The sequence below is a fragment of the Scardinius erythrophthalmus genome (genome assembly GCF_964197995.2).
Source record: "Scardinius erythrophthalmus genome assembly, chromosome: 4".
NCBI classification, from domain to species: domain Eukaryota; kingdom Metazoa; phylum Chordata; class Actinopteri; order Cypriniformes; family Leuciscidae; genus Scardinius; species Scardinius erythrophthalmus.
In genome coordinates, this window is record NC_138224.1 from 8,529,517 (window position 1) to 8,554,750 (window position 25,234).

General features: G+C 38.9%; 1 protein-coding gene across 1 annotated transcript; it reads right to left on the minus strand.

Moving 5' to 3' along the window:
• Window positions 1–4,967: 4,967 nt before the first annotated feature.
• On the minus strand, window positions 4,968–24,970 carry LOC308689048 (scavenger receptor cysteine-rich type 1 protein M130-like; the record flags this gene model as incomplete). The annotated part of the gene is made up of 19 exons (XM_081362599.1): window positions 4,968–5,041; window positions 7,193–7,261; window positions 7,364–7,432; window positions 7,559–7,618; window positions 9,497–9,592; window positions 9,691–9,861; window positions 9,957–10,271; window positions 15,836–16,138; window positions 16,435–16,752; window positions 16,829–17,152; window positions 17,259–17,573; window positions 17,805–18,119; window positions 20,012–20,170; window positions 21,648–21,812; window positions 21,916–22,215; window positions 22,398–22,727; window positions 23,452–23,593; window positions 23,799–23,845; window positions 24,913–24,970. The coding sequence occupies 19 exons, from the start codon at window positions 24,968–24,970 to the stop codon at window positions 4,968–4,970; spliced, it is 3,630 nt and encodes a 1,209-aa protein (XP_081218725.1).
• Between the last annotated feature and the right edge of the window lie 264 nt (window positions 24,971–25,234).

Here is a 25,234-nt window from a genome sequence, read left to right on the forward strand (position 1 = left end):
CGTTGCATCTGAAACAGATAGGTTCTCCCTCTTCTGTAAACCTGGGAGGCGGCTTAGATACGGGTACATAATTATGCGGAACAGACACTGAACGCTGCACAGTCAACTCCTTGACTGCCTTGGTGAGCTCGGAAATAGTCTGCTCTTGCTTACTTATTCGCTTGTCCTGCCGGGAAATCACCTGTAAAATATCATTCAACAGAGTAGAAGTTTGTTTCTCAGACCCGACAGAAGTATCACCCGGTTGACCAAGCAATTCTGAATGGACTGGTCGACTATTTGCTACTCTGGTCGGCCTGCTTTCCTCCATGGACCAAAGAACAGCCTCATTTCGAACCTCAAGCAGGGTCAAGTGGGGCTTATCTCTGATTAGTTTACGCAGCTCTCGCCTTAACGCAGCATCTCGCACACCCTCCACAAACTGATCACGCAAAATTCCCTCCTCGTTTGCCAAGCCACCTGGGGATTGCTTTGCTGCAGAGCTTAAAAGGCGCGAGAGCGCATGAGAGTAATTTCGCAGATCTTCCCCATCCAATTGTTTGCGGTTGTAAAACGTTTGCAACAATTGAGTCCCGCTACGCCGTTCCCCAAACGCCTCCCGCAGGAAAGTAAACAAATCACTGGCCTGTCTGGACTGGTTTCCAACACATAACCGCACCTCTTCCAGTGCAGGCCCTCTCAAAAGAGAGATGATAAAGTCAAGCTGTTCATCTTGTGTCTGGTCTCTGGCCCGTAGGACCCTTTCCACTTCCTCAATAAACTCCTCTACAGACCGTCCATCTTTGTTATACTCCCCACTAAAAGGTTGAACCTGGCGTTCACGAGGAACATAAATGTAGGAGCGGGTCGAATTACCTCCCCCAACAGCCCTACTGGCCAGAGTATCGTTCCTCCAGTCACTTAACTCTTGAATCTGACCCTTTAACTGCTCTATAACGTCATTTCCCACCGCCCCTACGACAGGGACGTGCATCTCCTCTTCAGGCATTTCTTCAGAGTCAGACATTTTTGACACAAATATGAAGAGTAAGAATTAACTCAACCAGGTTCAAGATAAATGTTTCTGCCGCAAACTTCAGCCTTTGCTGTCCTCTTTAGTAGCTCAAACACCCCCTCGTGCTGGTGCACAGTTTCTGGATGCGGCCGTGAGATCCTGGGGGCTAACACGTCGACAACAGGAACCCCATCGAGCTGGACCAGTCTCCTCAGCAGCCGTCACGCCTGGAAACACGCTGGAAACACGATCAGTCCAAAGTTGGCCATTCCGTTCGCAACCGCGATCCTCCACACTCCAGACGTCCTCAGCCTCTGAAAAATATTCACCACTGCCGTATCTTCTAACCCAAATATAGCCTACCGCTCGACAAAAAAACTAATCGGATCGAATAAACAACCCCACTCCTGGTACCAAAATGTGTGACCGGGGATTTAGATTTACCACCAGGAACACATAAGGGGGTTCTATTTACTTTAAGTTTATTCATGTGATGTGAAATAAAGAAAAATGACTTATTTTCCAATGTTGTGTATCAATTTAATTGACAAGGAATAATTTGGTTTAAATGATCACAAAGAAACAGAAAATAAAAGAAACTAAATTCAATAACTGAGGTTCTCAGAGCTGGTGATAAAATTTAAACCACCTCACTGCTCTTCATTACTCAGGGTGCAATATTCTCTGTGATATATGCTTGAGTATCACAGTCCACTGGTGTATAACGAATACAATACTCTCTCTCTCTTAACCACGGCAATATACAACCGTTTTACAATGCTAAAATAAAATCTAAAATAAGAGAGTATTCTAAACCTTTACAATACGGCAGTGGGAATACTGTTCAAAGAAAACAAAACAACATAAGTACATTTTTATATTACCCACTTATTTATCACTTGAGAGAAATTAGAGAAAATAACACTCACATAATAATCAGCTTTTACACACAAACACTTTCACTTCACGAAGGGCTGAAATCTCCAACACTATGGTGCACACTGAAAATAATCACATTAAATTATAATTACATGAAAAATACCTGAAACAAATGGAAAAGATGAAGTATATCACATTTGGCATAACGCCAAATAACATGGCCTAGACCGCACCATCGTGGACATTTTACACAACGTAACTTCCCAAACATGACAGTTCTCCGAATCAACACAAAATATACATCCACAAATGGTATTAAACAACAATATATTTGCAAAACATTGTATTTACCCATGGATGACTCAAATTGTCGACAACATCTTGAGAGTGCGCGTCTCTCTTGCACTGCCCGCTGCACATCTCACCAACAAAATATACTACGGATGCCGTGAGGCAAGAGCGCAAACGCGTTGTTGTGCGCAACACACAAAGCGCCACCCGCTGATGACTCCAAAGAAATACAGGTAGTCTCTGTTTTTATATTTAAACATGGAAAATAATAATTAAATAAAAGACTTTAACATAAGGGAGAAAAACAAACTTTAAAGGCATTTGCCACCCGGTTACATTTCCAAACGCAATGACTTCAGTTTTGTCTTTGTTTAACTGAAGAAAGTTCTGGCACATCCAACTGTTGACTTCATCAATGCATTGGCACAGGGAGTCAATGGGGCTGTAATCGTTAGGCGATAGGGCTAAGTAGCTGTGTGTCGTATGCATAGCTGTGGTAAGCAATTTGGTTCTTTCTCATTATTTGGCTCATTGGGAGCATATACAGGTTGAACAGGAGTGGTGCAAGAATTGAGGGACTCCGCATGTCATGGATGTCCACTCAGACTTATGGTCTCCTATACTCACATAATAACCTCTCCCATCTAAGTATGACCTGAACCATTTTAGGACTATCCCAGAAATCCCCACCCAGTTTTCCAGCCTGTCAAGAAGTATGTTATGATCGACAGTGTCAAATGCAGCACTGAGGTCGAGTAGTACCAGCACTGATAATTTGCCTGAATCAGTATTTAAGCGAATATCGTTTATTATCTTTATGAGCGCTGTCTCTGTGCTGTGGTGCGGTCGGAAACCAGATTGAAAATTGTCAAAGTATCCATTCGAGCTTAAGAATTTGTTCAGCTGATTGAAGACAACTTTTTCAATGATCTTGCCTATGAAAGTAAGATTTGAAATCGGCCTATAGTTGCTTAATATGGTCTTATCCAGATTGCCCTTTTTCAGGAGGGGCTTGACAACTGCAGTTTTCAGGGAGTTTGGAAAACTCCCAGAGAGAAGTGAGGCATTTACCACTTCTAGAAGATCTGCTTCTAAACTGTTTAACACACTTTTGAAAAAAGATGTGGGAAGTGTTTCAAGAGCGCAGGTTGATGTTTTAAGGTGCTGTACGTTTTTTTTCCAAAATTTTGCCATCAATTTCTTGGAAATCAGACATCTCAGGTGGTCTGATCTGTCTGACCCCAGCGCAATTCAAGGATGTGCTGATCACCTTTCTGATATTATTGATTTTCTCAGAGAAGAAAGAAGCAAACTCACTGCACTTGCTGTCTGAGAGCATTTCACTGGGAATCTGGCTTGGGGGGTTAGTCAGTCTCTCTACAGTAACAAAGAGAGTGCATGTGTTGTTTAAATTGCAGTTTATAATATTTGAGAAGAAAGTCTGTCTAGCTTTGCCTAGTTCCATATTGAAAGCATGGATACTATCTTTGTAGATGTTATAATGGACTACAAGTTTAGTCTTCCGCCACATGCGCTCTGCTTTTCTGCATTGTCTTTTCATATTTTGCTCTGCTGTTGAGTTTCTCCAAGGTGCTTTTTGTCTGCCACTCTTCTTAATGACTTTCACAGGAGCAATATCATCAATTACACTTTTAATTTTTGAGTTAAAAGAATCAAGGAGAAAATCAACAGAGTCTGCAGATATGCTTGGTGTTAAGGATATAGCCTTCATAAATAGTACACTAGTGTTCTCATTTAAGCATCTCTTCTTGACAGACACAGATCTAGCTTCAATGGCAGGAGAGATCAATATATCAAAGAAAATACAGAAATGATCAGACAGTGCTACATCCTTAATAACAATCGATGAAATGTTTAGACCCTTACTGATAACTAAATCTAGAGTGTGTCCACAATTGTGTGTGGGTCCATGTACATGCTGAGTCAGATCAAAAGTTTTTAAAACAGTTTTGATTTCTTTTGCCATATTGGTTTCTGCACTATCTATGTGCATGTTAAAATCTCCAGCAATGGCAAAACAGTCAAACTCTGAGGTAATTGTTGATAACAGTTCTGTAAAGTACTCAGCAAAGGCTGGAGAGTATTTTGGAGGCCTGTAAATAATTATAAGTGAAATGCATGGAGCACCTTTTAACACAATACCCAGATATTCGAAAGACGGGTAATTCCCAAATGATATTTTCTTACATTGATAGATATCTTTAAAAAGAGCAGCTAGACCCCCACCTCTCTTAACAGCTCTGCAGACACTCATAAAAGTAAAGTTAATAAGCAAATATAAACAATAATTATATAAATGAAACTAAGAGAAATTAAACATTACAAAACTTATTGATAGGACACAGGAAGATCCTTGTGTTAAATATAAAACTACTTTCATTTAATATGTTGAAAGGAACTGTTTGGCCATTTAATTCAAGGTAAAATACCTGCACTGGTGAGTGTGACGACTGTGGACATCAGAAAGATTGTCAGACAGCTCTTTATCTTCCTCTTCCTCTGCTCTGGTCTTCAGGACTAACTTTTCATCAGCTCTCTTTACAATTCTGAAGAAAAAGAGACTCTTGTCTGCTCTGGTGAGAAAGATAAAGGTAGAGAGAGGGGAGGGGCTTCTGACGACCACCAATCACACTCAGAGTTAAACTTCAAGAGAAGAGCTACAACGACAAATCAGCCAATAAATCTCCATATATATCAAGAGAAAGCCACTGTTGATGAATGGGACTCCTCCTCCACCTTACAGACACTGAGGAGACACACACATGATAAAAAGCTGACAAAGTCACTCAGCTGTCATGAGAGTGAATGTGGGAAACACTTCAGTGTACATACAGCGCCTGACACAGAGTCTGACACCTGCAGAGAAGAGATACAAGCACTGATAACTAACTGATAACTAACTGCTGACCACAAACACTGAGAAGACATTGCATTTTGTGTGCAAAAAACATTTAAATAAAATTTGTTACAACATTCCCCAATTTCACAGTAACAATAATAATAATAATAATAATAATAATAATAATGGCATAATATCCATGCACATAGTCCGCCTGATTTTAATTGCTAAACAGAAAACATTAAAATAATTATAATTAAAAACAATAAAATTGGACAGAAATATACAACAAATGTATGCATGCTGGGTATGACTGATTGTCAAAAAACCCTCTGCAGGACATAGTGAACAACATGCTCTTCTGCTCAGTTCAAAGAGTCATTACATTCTTTTGAGGGAAAGATCCTTGATCACAGCTGCTGTTTGTAAACTTATTCCCCAAAGTACATTCCAACGTTCTTTAGCAAAATATATACTGTATGTTCACCATCAGTGGGTCTACATTCAATAGGAATATGATATTTTTATAAGTTGCTGTGAAATGTTAAAGACTGGAGCAGTGGAATTTAAATGGTGAAACATCTGAAATCATAACAATTATATACAAATGGATTGAATGTTGGGATTTTATTTGTGTGTGTTTTTTTTTTGTTCTCTCAAATTGCCATGTCTATATCATATAAATGTTTCAGTGCAATGAGATCACAAAAACGTGTTTTGTAAAAAACTTATGTAAAGAGAAGTTTAAACTAAGCATTTTATCCTGACAAACATTGATTACATGTAATTGATTTAGTACATTTCAATACAAAATATTACATGTGGTTACATATGGTGGATAGCAGTTAAAACATATAAACAGCGCCAGGTGCAACGCAAGTGTATTTTGCTAGTTTCAGCCTGACGCAGTTATCATTTTCATGTCCTGCACCACGTTGTTTAAATAGCAAATGCATTTGCGCCCATTTGTGCGCCCATGGGCGTAAAAACGAGGTGTGTTCAGGCGCATTTTTTGAGGCAACTGAAATAGACTGCGCCATTGACCGACAAAAACCTAGTCTAAAGTCAATGGCGCAATATATTTTTTGTTATTTAAAGAGCGCGTTAGTAGGCTAATGTACATTATAGGCGGGTCCACAACACGTCCACTCTGCTTATTACACACAAAGGGATGCGCAGCAGCACACAAACATGCCAAATATTAAAAATAAAAGGATTATAATGTAAAAGATTAATATTGTGTACATAAAGATATAGTGGAATCCCGCTTGTCCCGTAGATGGTCTGCTCGTGCGTATAACCTCGCTAAATTGCTCTGGTTGGTTTATTTCACGTTACGCCCAAAACACACCCATTACTCATTAAGAGAATAGTGACAACCCTTTTAGGCCGCGTGCGCCGACCATTTTTCCCATCGTTAAACTAGCAAAAGTGGATTCAGACACGCCTTAAGTGAACTTGTGCCTTGTGCTTTAGACCATGCGCTTAGATTGTTAAAATAGGGCCCTTAAACTTTGCAGAAAACTTTAAACTTTGAAAGGATTTGAGGCAGTGGGTGTGGTTTCAGTTATAAAGTCCCTCCCTGTTTTCCTGGCTCCTCCCTCACATCGTCATAGTCTGTTATTATAAAACAAAAGCAAAATAATTTATCAATATATGCTTTAAAAAGTATTAAAAATGAACATATCAATATTGCCAATCAAGTTAAATGAGCTATCATAATCACAGATATCAATATTATAAACCGATTATAAAAATTAAATGTAAATTCAGTGTAAGGTAAAAAGGTGTCAGTAACATACCAAACATGTTACTCATATATTCCCTGATATTCTTCACATCATCATATGCCTCCTGAACACCCTCTGATATAAATGTGTCCATTATTAATTACATTTGCAATTTAATAAGACAAACAAACAAACCAAAACATTTTTAATTTGAGAGAGTAATTTGAATCCCACACCTGCTTTATCATTGGAGAATTGTCGTACAATGATGACATCATCATAGTTTTCTGGCAAGTCAAAATGGACAAATAGACCAAATTAAATTAAATGCATCCATTATGTGCAAGATTTTGGATTTTGAAACAGTGCATATGTATAATTAAAATGCATACAAATCTATATTGTTAAAACCTGTAGAAATGATAATAAGAAATAAACCTGTATCACGAGATCTCAGTCCAACAGTGATTATATCATCATAATTCTCAGGTGTGATTTGCTGCTCTTCTAAATGAGTTAACAGCAAGGAGGAAATAAACAAAAACTGCTTTTACTATTCAGAGGCCCAATAGTTAATTTAATTTAGTGAAATCAGTTAAAGCCACTGACCTTTATTTGACCCTTCAGTGGTGGTGATGTCATTATAGTAGTCAGGTGCGGCTCCTCCTGCAGAATTCGCTTTAAAAAGAAAAAAAAAAGGTTTAATAAATCCTCATCTGAATTATTACGTGCTGAATGATTTACATAATTCCAACCCAGTTAAGATAACCTGCTAAGTGAATGTTTTTGTTTGAGTCCTCTAACCTGAAAGAAGCTCATCAGCATCTTCATACCTAGAATGCTGTTCTTCAGAGAGGACACTTCCTATTATGGAGAAGTAGATTCATCAGACACACGTTTACAACCGTAAATCAGCCAATATCTCCACTTCCCTTGAATCACAACTCTAACACTGTATCAGTCTTAATTTTGACAGCAAATTTTGATTTAATTTTATTTTAGTCATCTGAATTTTTTTATTCAGATAATATTAATTTTATTCGACTAAATATTAAAATATTTTAGTTGACTAAATCTACAGTAGATTTAATCAACTAAAATCTACTGGGTTTGGTAAAAGTGTAATGCATCAATTAAGCATCTCTTAAATTTCCACACTCATTATAATACTCCTGGAGAAAACATTAATCTGTTAAAATAAATGATATTAAGGTTTGAACATGCAATGCAGACACAGATTTAACTGCTGTGACATATAACATTTATTTTATCTTAATTAAATAAAACCACTTCTCATAAAGAAACAAGAACATGGTCTTCTTTTTAATTAATGATGCATTCTTTATAACAACTTGCATACAACATACATTCTTTCAAGCAGACATATTTATTTAAAATAAATATAGATTAATCCTTATTAATGCTAAAGTTATTCAGTCAAGAGCATTGAGTGATTTACTCTTTTTCTTTTGTTGTTTGATTAACATTAATGACGGACAGCAGCAGCAGGTTATTAGGCTGCTGTCACTTTAAGGCTGACTTTAAGGCGCTGTGTCTGAGAGACACTTTCGGTGTACGCATAGAAAACCGGACTGAACTGAGCTCACTTTCGCATTGTCACCACTGAACTATTCACTGCTTGCTGCTCCCGCCGGATCAGCACGTTACAATTCAAATGTGTGCATCTACCACATGACATAAGCTCTAACTGGATCTCTTCCCATATTGTCCCTCTGTAACATTTTCGCCTAGTATTTATTCATTGACAAAAATGTCAATAGATTTTCGTAATAGTTTTTGTGATTTTTATTTAGTATAAAAAAATCTTGTTGACAAGAATAATGACGAAAATTATTCTATGTGATTTACTCTACTCACCACTATGCACAGGGCCGCATTAACACAATCAGAGGCTCTGGAGCTTTAACTCTCAGTGATTTTTCCACAACAAAAAACAGTCATCACACCATACATTACAAACCAAATGTATCTAGCTCTGCTGAATATAAAATTTGCTATTTAAATATATAGTTTTAAGCTATTATGTATCCCTATGAGCCCATGTGTCCCCTGTTTTTTAAACATAACATACAAATAACATAGGACATAAGTCTCTCAAGATGATCAAGTCTCCATCTAAACTGGCATCAAATCATGAATTTGAGTTTTGGTGGTTTAATCCTGCGAGGACTCATTTCACATAGTGTATGTGTTGCTTCATTGAGTTCTGGAGCAAGAAAAACCTGAGTATGTTTGTTTTATTTGCTCGCCAAAGCAGATTTTTTATCGCATTCGGTACTTGGGCTGTGTTAATTTTGCTGCTCAGTGAAGTTGTTTAAAGAAAAAATGTTGGATATATTTGTTGTATTATCTCCTCCCTGCTAATGTCTCTGACCGTGTTGTCGACTCTCTACTCTGAGGATGCTGAGGAGATAACGGTAGCCTAGCGTGGAAGAGTTCAATGCACAACTTCACAAGCCCGCATCTTCTAGTCACGCACACTCAAAGCAAAGCATCAATAACAAAACTATAACAGCATAGCCAAAACTTTATAAAATGCGTAAATCAATTTTATTTTAATTTTCAATTACATATATATATATTTTTCCAGCATCACTGGGGCCCTAACCCAGCATGGGGCCCTAAGCTCAGGTAAGCCTGTGCATTAATGTGGCCCTGCCAATGAATAAAGTGATTACACTTTTTGATCTCCACAAGTCAGACTCTATGACATTTACTCACCCCTCTGAGTGAAGAAACTCTGTCTATTAGTGGGTCTGTGATGAAGCTCCTCATAAACGGCCTCAGTCGTTGTCCTGTGTCTCCTCTTAGAGAGAGCTGTGAGTGTAGACAGACAAACCTGCTGTCAGTTCACAACACATGACTGATCACACACTGAATAACACACAATATGACAGTCTCTGGATCTCTCCTACCTCTCCTCATCACTCTGTTCTGCTGAATCAGTATAAGCAGTGGCACTAAGAGCAGTAAGAGCAAAACTCCCAGTACAACCACAAGCACAGAGAGAGACACTGGAGGAGTTTGAGAAACTGGAGGAGAAGAAGATGATGATGTTGTGGCAGGAGTAGTGGTAACTGACAAATCTGACAAAACAGATACAAACACATTAAAAATCCTGCAAATCGACAAAGATTATTAGCATTAAAATGACAACTATTGCTCAGTGTTTTGCAGTGACCTGCACAGGTGAGTCCAGCGTGCTCTTTGTGGGAGCAGTCAGTGTGGTTCTTCAGGGAGAGAGGACAGTCCCACAGGTGAATCTCATTCCCTCTGCACTCGACTCTGTTCAGCCACACAACACCTTCACCAGCACCAAAGATTGAATTCCCATCAGCCCTCAGTGCTGCTCCACAACCCAGCTGCCTGCAGACCACCTGAGCATCGCTGATGTCCCACAGATCAGCACAGACTGAACCCCACACAGCGTTATGATACACCTCCAGCCTCCCAGAGCACCGGCCCAAACCTCCACTCAGTCTGAGAGGAACATGATCTAAATCACAGACAAGTAGACACATTATTGGCCAACAGAGTTCTGTTAGAACAGCGACACATAGTGGGATATGTGTGTGTTGTGATATTGAATCCTGTTGGCATACCCAGAACAAAATCACATACATACAGTGGGGAGAACAAGTATTTGATACACTGCCGATTTTGCAATCCAATTTTGCCGATTGTATGATTTTTAAGTAATTAATTTGCATTTTATTGCATGACAAGTATTTGATACATCAGGGGCCGTATTCACAAAGCATTTTATCTTACCACTAGGAGTACTCCTAAATCGCACTAAAAGATTTTAGCTAGGAGTTTTCTCTTAAAAGTTATTCACAACGCCTTTCAGACCTACTCTTAGTAAAGAAAAATGACAACTCCTAAACTAAGAGTGAGTCTTCGTTGCTATGGATGACGTCATTACTCATGCACGAGCTTGACTGAAGTGACCACCTTGATTGGCTGATGATTGTAACGCGGGAATGATTCCAAACACCTCCCCTACGATGATGAGTGACAGGTGACAGGTCTGAGAATGCGTGCGCTACACAAGTAGTGCGAAGGACGGAAGATGATGAATAACTGAATAAATAGCCTAAATGAATAAAGAGTAAGGCTAAACAAATAGCCTAGTAGCCTAATGAAACATATGGATTGATGCAATATCTTTGCAACATTATTGAATTAATCTGTCACTATATGCCTCTGCCTACGTTTGCAAAGAGAAGAACATTTTAATTTGATTCACAATGAAACGTTACAATTAGTTTACATGCAATGAGTAGCCTAGTTTTGGTTGTTGTTGGTGGCGTTATTGCATCCCTAATTATGCCTACAATGCAAAATTGTTCCCTCGCGATTGGAAGCTCCTGTAGCCGCCGCATACGCATTTCAAAACATCGCAACGTGAAATGCCACAAAAAGCGGTTTGTGAATAGGTCTTAGTGAGTTAGGAGTCCTCTCGACTTCTTTTAAGCTGTCCCAGACTTAGGTGCTACTTTTAGGGCTAAAATGCTTCGTGAATTACTCTTAGTCAAAAAAATGAGGAGTCCTAAAGTTACGAGTGACACGCCCATTATTTTTAGGAGTTGCTCCTAAATTCCCCAGTTAGGAGCTACTTTTAGCCTTAAAATTCTTTGTGAATACAGCCCCAGAAAAGCAGAACTTAATATTTGGTACAGAAACCTTTGCTTGCAATTACAGAGATCATACGTTTCCTGTAGTTCTTGACCAGGTTTGCACACATTGCAGCAGGGATTTTGGCCCACTCTTCCATACAGACCTTCTCCAGATCCTTCAGGTTTCGGGGCTGTCGCTGGGCAATACAGACGTTCAGCTCCCTCCAAAGATTTTCTATTGGGTTCAGGTCTGGAGACTGGCTAGGCCACTCCAGGACCTTGAGATGCTTCTTACGGAGCCACTCCTTAGTTGCCCTGGCTGTGTGTTTCGGGTCGTTGTCATGCTGGAAGACCCAGCCACGACCCATCTTCAATGCTCTGACTGAGGGAAGGAGGTTGTTGGCCAAGATCTCACGATACATGGCCCCATCCATCCTCCCCTCAATACGGTGCAGTCGTCCTGTCCCCTTTGCAGAAAAGCTTCCCCAAAGAATGATGTTGCCACCTCCATGCTTCACAGTTGGGATGGTGTTCTCGGGGTTGTACTCATCCCTCTTCCTCCAAACACGGCGAGTGGAGTTTAGACCAAAAAGCTCTATTTTTGTCTCATCAGACCACATGACCTTCTCCCATTCCTCCTTTGGATCATCCAGATGGTCATTGGCAAACTTCAGACGGGCCTGGACATGCGCTGGCTTGAGCAGGGGGACCTTGCGCACACTGCAGGATTTTAATCCACGACGGCGTAGTGTGTTACTAATGGTTTTCTTTGAGACTGTGGTCCCAGCTCTCTTCATGTCATTAGCCGCTTTCCGACCGGAGGAACCTTTTCACAGTTTCTAGAACTATTGGCTAAAGTACCCGGATGTTGGCGTGTTCGCACCGCAGGAACTAGGAACGATTTTAGTTCTAGGAACTCCATTTGGAGGAACTACTTTAGGTCCTATTTCAGAGTAGGGTCTAAACCAGCACTATAGGAACTACCCGTGACGTTAGTGTACGTTGATTGACCGAACGCACACGGAACACCAGCACCCGCCATTTTTAAAACAGCTAGAATGTAAACTCACAGATTATAGCCTATATACAGTGCTATGCATAAGTTTAGACACCCATGCTAAAGTTGACTAAAAAGAGGAATAAAAAATCATCTTTTGGAAATTGAACTTAATGCCTTAATTAAAAAAATTAGGAAAAATCCAACCTTTAAGGACACCAATTTTCTTTGTGAATGAATAATGTATCGTAAATAAATAAATGTTCTTCCTTAAAATACAGGGTGCATAAGTCTGGAGTTTCCACATCATCACATAGCCTTCACCATACCTAGAGATTGGCATGGTTTTATTTCAGTTAGCCTAATAGCTGGTTTTATTTGCATTGAGAGATGATCTTATGGAAAGTACTCCATGCCAATCTCTATGTATGGTGAAGGCTATGTGATGATGTGGGGCTATTTTAATTCCAAAGGCCAAGGGAACTTTATCAGGATGCATAGTATCCTGGATCCATGAAGTAACTGGCCTTTAAAAATAAAAATCTGCCTGCCTCTATGGGAATTTAACATAGGGGTGTCCAGACTTATGCACCCTGTATTTTAAGGAAGAACATTTATTTATTTACGATACATTATTCATTCACAAAGAAAATTGGTGTCCTTAAAGGTTGGATTTTTCCCAATTTTTTTTAATTAAGGCATTAAGTTCAATTTCCAAAAGATGATTTTTTTATTCCTCTTTTTAGTCAACTTTAGCATGGGTGTCTAAACTTATGCATAGCACTGTATTTACTCCATAAACTAACTATACAAACATGGAAAACAGTGATAGATGGGTCTCTAAACCTTTATGCTGAAGAGAAAATCCAACGCAACTTTGAGGGGACCAAGCCAAACATGATTATGTTTATCTGCCCAGCTATCAACACTGGACATCAACCACACGGCATAGGCTAATAACCTTTTTTTCATATACTGTCTACTTTCTATAACAGTTCTATCTAATAACATATTAAACAGTACTGTTAGACAGATCGCTAACTAATAAACACAGAGAATGCGAGCATTGTTTGCTCTGGCATTCTCAGTGCCGCTAAAATAAAGGTCCATCGCGCCGTCAAAATAACAGTCACCGTGCTTGCGTCACTCCCTTACCCCTCCTACCAGTTCCTATGGCCACTTGGCAAGTGCGAACGCAAACAGCAAAACCGAGTTTGGGGGAGAGTAGTTCTTAGAACTGTTTAGAAGTGGACAGTTCCTAGAACTAAGTTCCTGTAACTACTTGGTCGGAAAGCGGCTATTGACCAGGTCCTGCCGTGTAGTTCTGGGCTGATCCCTCACCTTCCTTATGATCATTGATGCCCCACGAGGTGAGATCTTGCATGGTGCCCCAGACCGAGGGAGATTGACCGTCATCTTGAACTTCTTCCATTTTCTAATAATTGCGCCAACAGTTGTTGCCTTCTTACAAAGCTGCTTGCCTATTGTCCTGTAGCCCATCCCAGCCTTGTGCAGGTCTACAATTTTATCCCTGATGTCCTTACACAGCTCTCTGGTCTTGGCCATTGTGGAGAGGTTGGAGTCTGTTTGATTGAGTGTGTGGACAGGTGTCTTTTATACAGGTAACGAGTTCAAACAGGTGCAGTTAATACAGGTAATGAGTGGAGAACAGGAGGGCTTCTTAAAGAAAAAATAACAGGTCTGTGAGAGCCGGAATTCTTACTGGTTGGTAGGTGATCAAATACTTATGTCATGCAATAAAATGCAAATTAATTATTTAAAAATCATACAATGTGATTTTCTGGATTTTTGTTTTAGATTCCGTCTCTCACAGTTGAAGTGTACCTATGATAAAAATTACAGACCTCTACAGGCTTTGTAAGTGGGAAAACCTGCAAAATTGGCAGCGTATCAAATACTTGTTCTCCCCACTGTACATCACATATTGCTGTTATGATTTTTATGTTCTTGTACATCAAATTAACTTTAACTTAACTTTAACTTAACTGTTAACTTTAAATTAACTTACTGGTTACTACAGTAGGAACCGTACACTGTCTCTGATGTGGAGATGTGGAGCAAGACAAATGATGGGAATCATGACTCTCCTGTTCTATAATCACAATCACAATATTATATACACAATTCGGTAACACTTTACAATAATAGTACATGAATAATCATGTACTAATACCTGAATTAATAATTACTTTACTATGAACTAATGATGAGTTAAGACATGTATTAATGAGGTACTAACCTTAATTACGACATGAGTATCATGAATTCCTACATGAATATACCATCTTAACTACGCGTTAGTAAATGCTTGTTAATTAATGTATTAATTAACTTTTCGAGGTAAAGTAAATCAAACATGCTCTAGATCAGAAGAAAGATGTACTAAAAGGGCACAATGTTAAATTGTTCATAAATCTGACACCATCAATTGTCACATACATCAGTGGATGACACAAGATGTCTTGAAATATTTATATTAAACCTACTCATTGAACACACATTCCGTTTTAAGTGATTCCACTGCTGCCTTCAAGTGTAAAATACCTATACACTAGCATATTCATTAAACAGATGCAATTTTCAAAATTAAAATCAGTGATAGCACAGATAATGGTTATTTTCTGGATTTGTTTACTGTCTTTATATCATAATGCAGTCGGATGTTAGTCTTGTTTGCTGGCTCTTCTTTGGGGCCACTATTGCCCCTTCAAAATTTGTCCACTTTTTTCCTACCGTTCAGTTCCTTCTCCATCTAAATTCAGGCACAGCACCTCTGCTCTTCCACTTCTTTACAAACCACCGACAAGCACCAAATGATATCTGATTTAGAAGAGCTGAATATGTATAAAACATGTGTAATTGATACATTTTTGAAGATTTACTCTTGGAGGGCCAAGACAAGAAATTACATGATACATTAACAAATCATGAATTCATGTTACTTTCCAAGTAATTAATGATGAGTTAGTAATGATGTGCCCCTCCAAGTAAAGTCATGACATTATGATACATTAACAAGTCATGAATTCATGTTACTTTCCAAGTCATTCACTGATGTATGTGACAATTGATGGTGTCAAATTTATGAACAATTTAACATTGTGCCCTTTTAATCTTTCTTCTGATCTAGAGCATGTTTGATTTACTTCACCTCGAAATGTTAATTAATACATTAATTAACAAGCATGTACTAACGCGTAGTTAAGATGGTATATTCATGTAGGAATTCATGATACTCATGTCGTAATTAAGGTTAGTACCTCATTAATACATGTATTAACTCATCATTAGTTCATAGTAAAGTAATTATTAATTCAGGTATTAGTACATGATTATTCATGTACTATTATTGTAAAGTGTTACCCACAATTCATAAAAAGGATAACGGCTATTTTTTAGTGATGGAAATTGCATCAGTCTTACCTGAGCAGGTGATTTTGGCTACTTCATCTCTGTCACAGTCATTCTGTCCCCAGGGTAAAGATGGACACTGCCACAGATTTGAATCATGTGGTCGACATTTCACTTCATCCAGCCAGTTACGAGCTGATTCCAGTCTTGGTGTAGAATCAGACACATCACCAGATCTTCCACAGTTCAGCTCTTGACAGATCAGACTCGCTGTGTCTCCATCCATCTCATTCCAGCACACATTACCCCAGGATTCATTGTAGAAAACCTCCACATTCCCTTCACAGCCCTCAGTTAACCTGATCTCTTTAAACTCTATACATAAATGGGAAAAAGTACATTTTAAAAGTGTGGGTATTATGGACGCATAAATGTGATGTTAAAGTTGTTAACAAATACAACCTTTGATTTTAAAAATTTATTAGTAGATGTTGAAATTAATATTAACTAAGATTAATAAAAGCTGTAGGAATATTGTTAATTTTAGTTTATGTTAACTAAAGTTAACTGATGTTAAATAATGAAAAGTGTTAACTTGAAGTTTCTTAAAATGTTATATTCATTACATGTTTAATTTAAATACATATACTGTATAGAAGCATGTTGTTTACCTGAGCACACGACTCCTACATCCTCCTTGTGTTGACAGTCATGTTTTCCCCAGCCTGGAGAAGAGCAGTTCCACAGGGACGTCTCATTCCCCTCACACTCCACCTCATCCAGCCATATGGGTCCAGAACCAGGACCAAACCAGGCTGGTACCTGCTGGTTACTGAGGGCCACTCCACACTGCAGCTGTCTGCACACCACATGGGCATCTTTAATATCCCAGGAGTCATCACACACTGTCCCCCATGAGCCGCTGTGAAAAACCTCCAGCCTCCCTGCACAGTCTCCCCCAGAACCCACCAGCCTGATGAACCCGCGACCTGATATTCAGAGAGAGAAAAACACATTATTGATCACTAACAACTGAAGAATCTGCCCAGATGTTTCTGTTCTCACCAAGGCAGGTGATTGACAGCTGTTGTGTGGAGCTGCAGTTCAGAGTTTGTGGAGAGCTGCAGTTCCCCAGATGAGCTTCACTCCCAGAGCACTGGAAGCCCGTCACACACTCATGACTGTGTTCAGGACTGGATGAAGAGGAGCCGGAGAAGTTCAGCACAGAGCCACAGCCCAGCTGTCTGCAGACCACAGAGGATTCAGTGAGACTCCAGGAGTCCAGCAGAACTCTCCTCCAGACCTGATGGATGGAAACTTCCAGCTCCCCCTCACACTGTCTCTCTCCAGACAACCGCACCAGACCGTCATGAACAGCCAGAGAGGAACCTGAGGAAAGATGATCATGTTTTACTAAAGTAAGACTTGTGTTTGAACAATATAGTGTTTATATATTATAAAGAGAGTTTTTCAGTAGTGTGTCAAATAAGTTTACCAGAGCAAATGACTCCAACATCTCGTCTATGAGAACATTCAGCTCGACTCCATGAAGAGATGGAACATTCTGAGAGTTTTGTTTCATTCCCGTCACAATCAAACACATCAGCCCAGATTTCACCACTTCCCTCTCCAAACCAGTCTGATCCCACAACAGACACAGCAATCCCACAATTCAGCTGTCTACAGAGGACACTGGCAGCTCTCATATCCCAGCATGCATCACACACTGTGCCCCATTCATTGAGGAACCGAAGCTCCACTCTTCCAAAACAGGAGTCTGAACCGTTTACCAGTCTGAGATCAGTGTAACCTGGGCAAAGAACTTTTGTCATTACAAGGCACATTAAAAAAAAAAAAAATCTATCCTACAACATATCTTGATAGGAGAAAAAATCATTACTTAACCACAACAATGCAAAAAAAAAAAAAGAGAAAAACTTGGGAGAAGAAAGTTTTGTAATATAATCATTAAAGATTGCAGTATATCTTGCATTTTAATGATAGAGAATTGATGAAGAGACATTGAATATTGATCATTTACCAGAGCAGATAAGTCCCACATTATTTTCACTGGTGCAGTTGTGTTTGTGTGATGATGATATTGAGCAAAATGATATCTGAGACTCATTTCCTCTGCACTGAATCTCTTGTGTCCACATCTGAGCGTCTCCTTTGCCAAAAGCATCTTCTCCCAGCACCTGTACAGGAGCCCCACATTCCAGCTCTCTACACACAACCTCTGCATCCTGCTGGTCAAAGGCAGCGTCACACACTGAAACCCACATCTGATCATCAAGTATCTCCAACCTCCCAGAGCAAAGATGAGGCCCACCAGCAAGTCTGGAAGGTTTATGGCCTGTTTATATTACATGAATCACAGAACAAAGTAGACATAAACAAATAGTACACATGTAATGCAAACAAAACATGTAACAATACAGATATGTTAACTTAATACACAAAGTTTTCAACATAAAGTATAATCATTTTTTGCGTAACATAAAACCATTGGTAACAAGTAGAAAACACAAGGGTGGAATGCTTTTAAGTCCAGCATTATTTACCTGAACAGATGACCCCGGCATTTGAATACTGACTACAGTCATGTATGCTCCAACCTGATGTCCCACAGTTCTTCAGTGTTGACTCTGATCCAGCACATAACACATTACTCATCCAGATTGGTTCTGATCCTTGTCCAAACTGAGCATCACTCAGAGCATCTACAGGTTCTCCACAGTCCAGCTCTCTACACACCACTGTAGCATCAGGCATATCCCAGAAAAAACCACACACTCTTCCCCACTGACCTTTATGAAGAACCTCCACTCTACCAGCACAGCGACTGTTGCCACCCACCAGCCTCACATTATTTTTATCTAAGTGACAGAAGAATAAAGAGAGAGGATAGACATAAAAGGTAACAGATTAAAAAGAATAAGAATCTCATATTTTATTTCTTACCAGCACAGATCAGCCCCTGGAAATTATCATGTGAACAGCTGTTTTTATGTAAAGATTTTGCACAGAGGTGAATGTGAGACTCATTTCCTCTGCACTGAATCTCTTGTGTCCACATCTGAGCGTCTCCTTTGCCAAAAGCATCTTCTCCCAGCACCTGTACAGGAGCCCCACAGTCCAGCTCTCTACACACAACCTCTGCATCCTGCTGGTCAAAGGCAGCGTCACACACTGAAACCCACGACTGATCATCAAGTATCTCTAACCTCCCAGAGCAGCGAGAACCTCCAACCAGCCGGACTTCTGAAAGAGCACAGACAATTATAGTTTTTTTCAGTCACCTGATCCAAAGTGAAGTGAGCAAGTCTTTTATATGCTGAAGAAAAAGCTTAAGGGGTCTTGCCCCCGAATCAAGCAGGAGCTGAAGATGGCTACAGTACAGCGTCACACACTGAAACCCACGACTGATCATCAAGTATCTCTAACCTCCCAGAACAACTGGAGTTTCCGATAAGCCTGACGCCTGAAGTAGCAAGAGATAAATAACCGTTTTTTGTTTGTTATCTAAATGTCATGAATTTCTACCACACAAAACCATTTATTAATGTGGAAAGGAATCAATGGAAATTAATTAAATGCTTTATGAAAGATTAATTTAAATGGATAATTCAGTTAAAAATAAAAACTCTGTCATCATGTCCTATGTAGGTTGCAGGGATGCTGGAGCCTATCGCGTCTCAAGGCAAAAGTAGGGAAATACACATGATGAATGGCCAGCCCATCACAGAACTAACACACACAGACATACACATTCACATTCTCACTAATACTGTACCTATGGACAGTTTACTGTCTCCAATTTGCCTATCCTGCATGTTTGTGAGGGAACTCACACCCATATTAATTCAAATCCAAATGACTTTCTTTTCTTCCAATGAACACAAAAAGCTCATTTTTAAAGAATATTCTGGCCACTCTTTTGAACATAATGGAAGTGAGTTAAGACATGCTATCAAAGCAAAGAAGAAGAATCAATTTCATTCTGTTACACACACAAAAACTACTGGATGTAATTTTATTTAAAAAAATGTACAAACCTCATTTACCACTTCAGGATGTTTCTTATGTTGAATCTTGAAAATAAAACACCTTTGTGCTCCACAGAAAAAAAGCAATTCTGATTTGGCCTAACTTGAGGGTGAATTTTCCTTTTTGGGTGAACTATCCCTTTAAGGCAGGTGGATCTTGAATAATATAAAAACAGGATTGAGGTTTGGAGCAGCTTACCTGAACAGATGACTCCCACATCATTAGTATGATCACACTGATATAAACCCCATTTTACTGTTCCACAGTTCTTCAGTGTAGATTCTGATCCAGTACATAACTTGCGATTTGGCCATATTGGTCCTGATCCTGGTCCAAAATAAGCATCACCAAGAACATCTACAGGTTCTCCACAGTTTATCTCTCTACACACCACTGCAGCTTCAGTCATATCAAAGTCAAAACCACACACTGTTCCCCACTCTCCTCTATGAAGAACCTCCACTCTACCAGCACAGCGACTGTGACCACCAACCAGTCTTACTCTCATATTGTCTATATAATGAATAACAAAAATAGAGAAAGATAAGAAAAATATACAGACAAACAGAAAGAAAAATGATCACACAAAGTGAAAAAAATTGTATTCTAGATTTAGTAGACAGTTTAGTTTATAAAAAAAAAACTCTAACCTGCACACACCAGATCAACACCGGTGTTATCAGAACAATTGTTTTCATGTGATGCTGATGTTGGACAGAGGTGAATCTGAGACTCATTTCCTCTGCACTGAATCTCTTGTGTCCACATCTGAGCGTCTCCTTTGCCAAAAGCATCTTCTCCCAGCACCTGTACAGGAGCCCCACAGTCCAGCTCTCTACACACAACCTCTGCATCCTGCTGGTCAAAGGCAGCATCACACACTGAAACCCAAGACTGATCATCAAGTATCTCTAACCTCCCAGAGCAGCGAGAACCTCCAACCAGCCGGACTTCTGAATAAGACAAACAGATCAACAAAATCATGGCTTATTTTAAAGGTATATTGCAGGACAGATCTCCACCCCCAAAGCCCTGTCCCGAATGGAGCACTTGAGGTGCATTTGGGTTCTTGCAGAATAGTAATGGCTGCTGCTTGCGAATGTCTGAGAGTTCCACAGGTCCATCTGGGACACAACCTCAGATTTTCATAACTGTACACTGTATTTAGTTTCCCACTTTACCAGCTAAGAATACGATACAGTAAGTAAAGCTATGAAATGTTGTGACAGTTATTTACAGTCATGTGAAAAAGAAAGGACACCCTTTACAATTTTATGGTTTTACGTACTAGAAAATTTACAAAAAATCACCTGGTTGTTAGCCTAGTCATTAGCAGTAAAGGGTATACTTAGTTTGTCACCCACATGTCATGTGTTGTTGTTCATCTGATGTTGTATTTACCTAATTTTAAGAACCGGATGATTTTTTTATTATGTCCTTATACGTAAAACTATAGAATTCAATAGGGTGTCCTTTCTTTTTCAGATGACTGTGTGTTCAAATGAAAACAAATTCATGAAATGAAAAAAATAATAATAATAAGATTGTACAATTATTATATACAGTATCTATTTTTATATCACAGTTATTTTAACAGAAGAGAAGATGGAAATAGTCATGGAAAATAAAAATGATTAATGCTTTTGACAAGTGTTTTGTATAATAATATAAACTTTTATCTTACCTGAGCAAATGACTTGAGCGCTCTTATCAAGACACTCATCATGAAAACTCAATTCTATGGATCCACATTTCTTAAGTGTAGACTCTGATCCACTACAAATTGCAATTTTCATTAAGACTGGCCTTGATCCAAGTCCAAAATGAGCATCACCCAGAGCATCTACAGGTTCTCCACAGTCCAGCTCTCTACACACCACTGCAGCATCAGCCAAATCCCAGCCAACACCACACACTGTTCCCCACTGACCTCTATGAAGAACCTCCACTCTACCAGCACAGCGACTGCTACCATTTACCAGTCTCACATTTCTTATGTCTGAAATGTAAGAAAGAGAGAAAGGCAATAGAAAAAGTGAGTTGAAATGTAAAATATCAAAATAAAAGACATACAACTGCTTTGCTGCATTTTGAATTCCTACCAGTACACAGCAAAACAATGTTGTGCTCATGTGAACAGTTTTCATGTGATGGTGATGTTGGACAGAAGTGAATCTGAGACTCATTTCCTCTGCACTGAATCTCTTGTGTCCACATCTGAGCGTCTCCTTTGCCAAAAGCATCTTCTCCCAGCACCTGTACAGGAGCCCCACAGTCCAGCTCTCTACACACAACCTCTGCATCCTGCTGGTCAAAGGCAGCGTCACACACTGAAACCCACGACTGATCATCAAGTATCTCTAACCTCCCAGAGCAGCGAGAACCTCCAACCAGCCGGACTTCTAAATAAGACAGCATAGATCAACAAAACATTGGCTTATTAAAAATTATTTGTTGAATTGTTTTTGAATGGCTAAATAATGAAACATTTTAACAATCAACTCAAGTATTAGAAACCAATATGGAAGCACAAAACTTTGCACAGATATGACTTAGAATGTAAAATGTGTAAAATGTACTTTACCTGAGCAGATGACTCCAGCATCGTTACTATGATCACAGTTGTGTTTTTCCCATCCTCCTGATCCACACTTCTCCACTGTTGACTCAGATCCAGTACACCATACATAACTCATCCAGATTGGTCCTGATCCTTGTCCAAAATAAGCATCACTCAGAGCATCTACAGGTTCTCCACAGTCCAGCTCTCTACACACCACTGCAGCATCAGCCAAATCCCAGTCATAGTGACACACTGTTCCCCACTGACCTCTATGAAGAACCTCCACTCTACCAGCACAGCGACTGGGACCACCAACCAGCCTCACATTCACATGGACTGATGCTGAGAGAGCTGACACAATGAGAGAAAGATAAAGGAGAGTGGAAGAGAGGAAGAGAAAAAAAAACATACATTCAGTGAAAAAGTGTGAGGAGTTTTTGAATTTAATATTTCTTCCTGTTTTCTCTGTGTAGTGCAGTGGACCTCTTTAGCTATTGAAATAATATTGTGTAAAAGGCTTGTGCAATACAGAAGCCCTAAAGTGCCATGCATTATTCTCTTTTCGGTCTTGTTTTTTTACAAGCTTGTTTAATCACAGCTTCATTTTCTTTAGGATTACTATACTGTATACATACACTGCTTAATCATGGATAAGCAAATAGTATTATCTTTGAAAAGGGAAATATATTATGTCAATTAAACACCACTTCCAAATTAATGTTTATCAAATCAGAACTTTATCATTGTAGACTCTATAGTGACAATTTCTATTTCATTGCTAAGTGAACTCAAGGGACTGAGATTTCTGTACAGTTATAAAATGATGTTTGACAAATGCAATTTAATAATTTACAGTTGACAAAATAAACTTTGTTGACAGTTTTATGTCATGTAAAAATTAAGCAGAGCTCTAATAATCCAATGATCTGTAACTAAACAAATGCATTTATAATTATTATTATTATTATTATCATCATCTGAGACACCACATTACAGTCAAACTCAATTTTAAGTATTTGAAGAACACAATACCGAATTTCTGAAGAAACTTCACTTTCATTCATTGTCTACTTACCAGCTGTGATGAGTATTATAACTGAAGACAGCAAAATGAGTGTCAGGCATCTCTCCATCTCTCTCTGCTTGATTAATTCAACATCCAGTACAAGCTTCTCCGCACTGATGGTACAGAAGTACAGGCGTCCTCTCTCAGCCCCCTTAATGAGAGAGAAAGAGGTTCAAAACCCTCCAATCACACTCGCTGTTACCTTATTAGACAGAACAGAGGAAATCATCAAACAACTTCAGTGACAAATCAGACCAGGCTTTTATGACTTTCTCCATATATATCTGATGAGCTCCTCCTCCCCACCCATCAAGAGGGGATGCAGAAACACACACACACATATTTGACTGACTTACAGGAGACAGGAAACTCTCCAGTTTATTTACAGCATCAAAGCCAACACCTGCAGAGAAGAGATAAAAACACTGATAACTAACTCTGAACACTGTCTATTAGATATGCTAGCATGACATTAACATGTCAATGGAATGTAAAAATGTAAATGTTAACCAAGAGCACAGTGCTAACTAACTGTGAATGTCCTACACACTGTCTATTAATGTATACATATGTTAGCATGATATTAACACGTAATAAACTCAACTCTGTAAAATGGATACTATTGTAAAATGGCATTTAAAAACATTAAGTTAATAAATGCTTGCAAGGACACAGTGCAAAAGTTAGCTCTAATTACACAGAGGGGTGGAAAACATCACAAAATTTATTTTGTGACACCTTCCTTCAGTGTATGTCAAATAATTCCTTTGACTAATGTGAAATTGACCTAATTCCACAAAAGTGGTTTCAGATGGCCCACAAAAACCATAACCATAGTAAAAATAAGCATGTTGTTCACATTGTGACCAGCAGAGAGAGCCAGTACTACAGTACTGTACTGTACACTCAGAGAAAATATTTTGTCCAAAATTTAGGACTAACATGCTAATCATTTTTAAGCGTTTCTCCTAAAAAGTAGGAGCTACTTTTAGCCTAAAGTACATTACCTGTGATGAACCTCCACTCTATCAGCACAGGGACCGTCACCTCTAACCAACCTCACTTTGCCTGCACACAAGAGTCGTTTATCTATGAAAGTTAAATTATGAAAGATCAATTATCCTGTTTTTTTGCAGTTAAATCACTTTTGCATTTCACTCAATTGATAAGATCTAAACACTGCATGTGTAATAACACGTCAAACCACAAGACCATTTTATGCAATTACAAAAAATAAATAAAAAATAAGAAATCAGAGAGAATCAACTTTTTTGCTACCATAAGCTATTTTGAAAATTAAAAAATAAAAATAAATAATTATCAGTAGGGAATTACAAACACAAGTCTATATAAATGAAACTAAGATAACTGTCATTGATGGTACGCTGTACGATCCTTATGTTAAATATTAAACTACTTTAATTGAATATGTTGAAAAGAACTGTTTGGCCCTTTAATAGGATAAAATACCTGCACTGGTGAGTGTGACGACTGTGGACATCAGAAAGATTGTCAGACAGCTCTTCATCTTCCACTGTTCTGCACTTCAGGACTAACTTTTCATCAGCTCTCTTTACAATTCTGAAGAAAAAAAGACTCTTGTCTGCTCTGGTGAGAAAGATAAAGGTAGAGAGAGGGGAGGGGCTTCTGACGACCACCAATCACACTCAGAGTTAAACTTCAAGAGAAGAGCTACAACGACAAATCAGCCAATAAATCTCCATATATATCAAGAGAACGCCACTGTTGATGAACGGGACTCCTCCTCCACCTTACAGACACTTTACTGAGG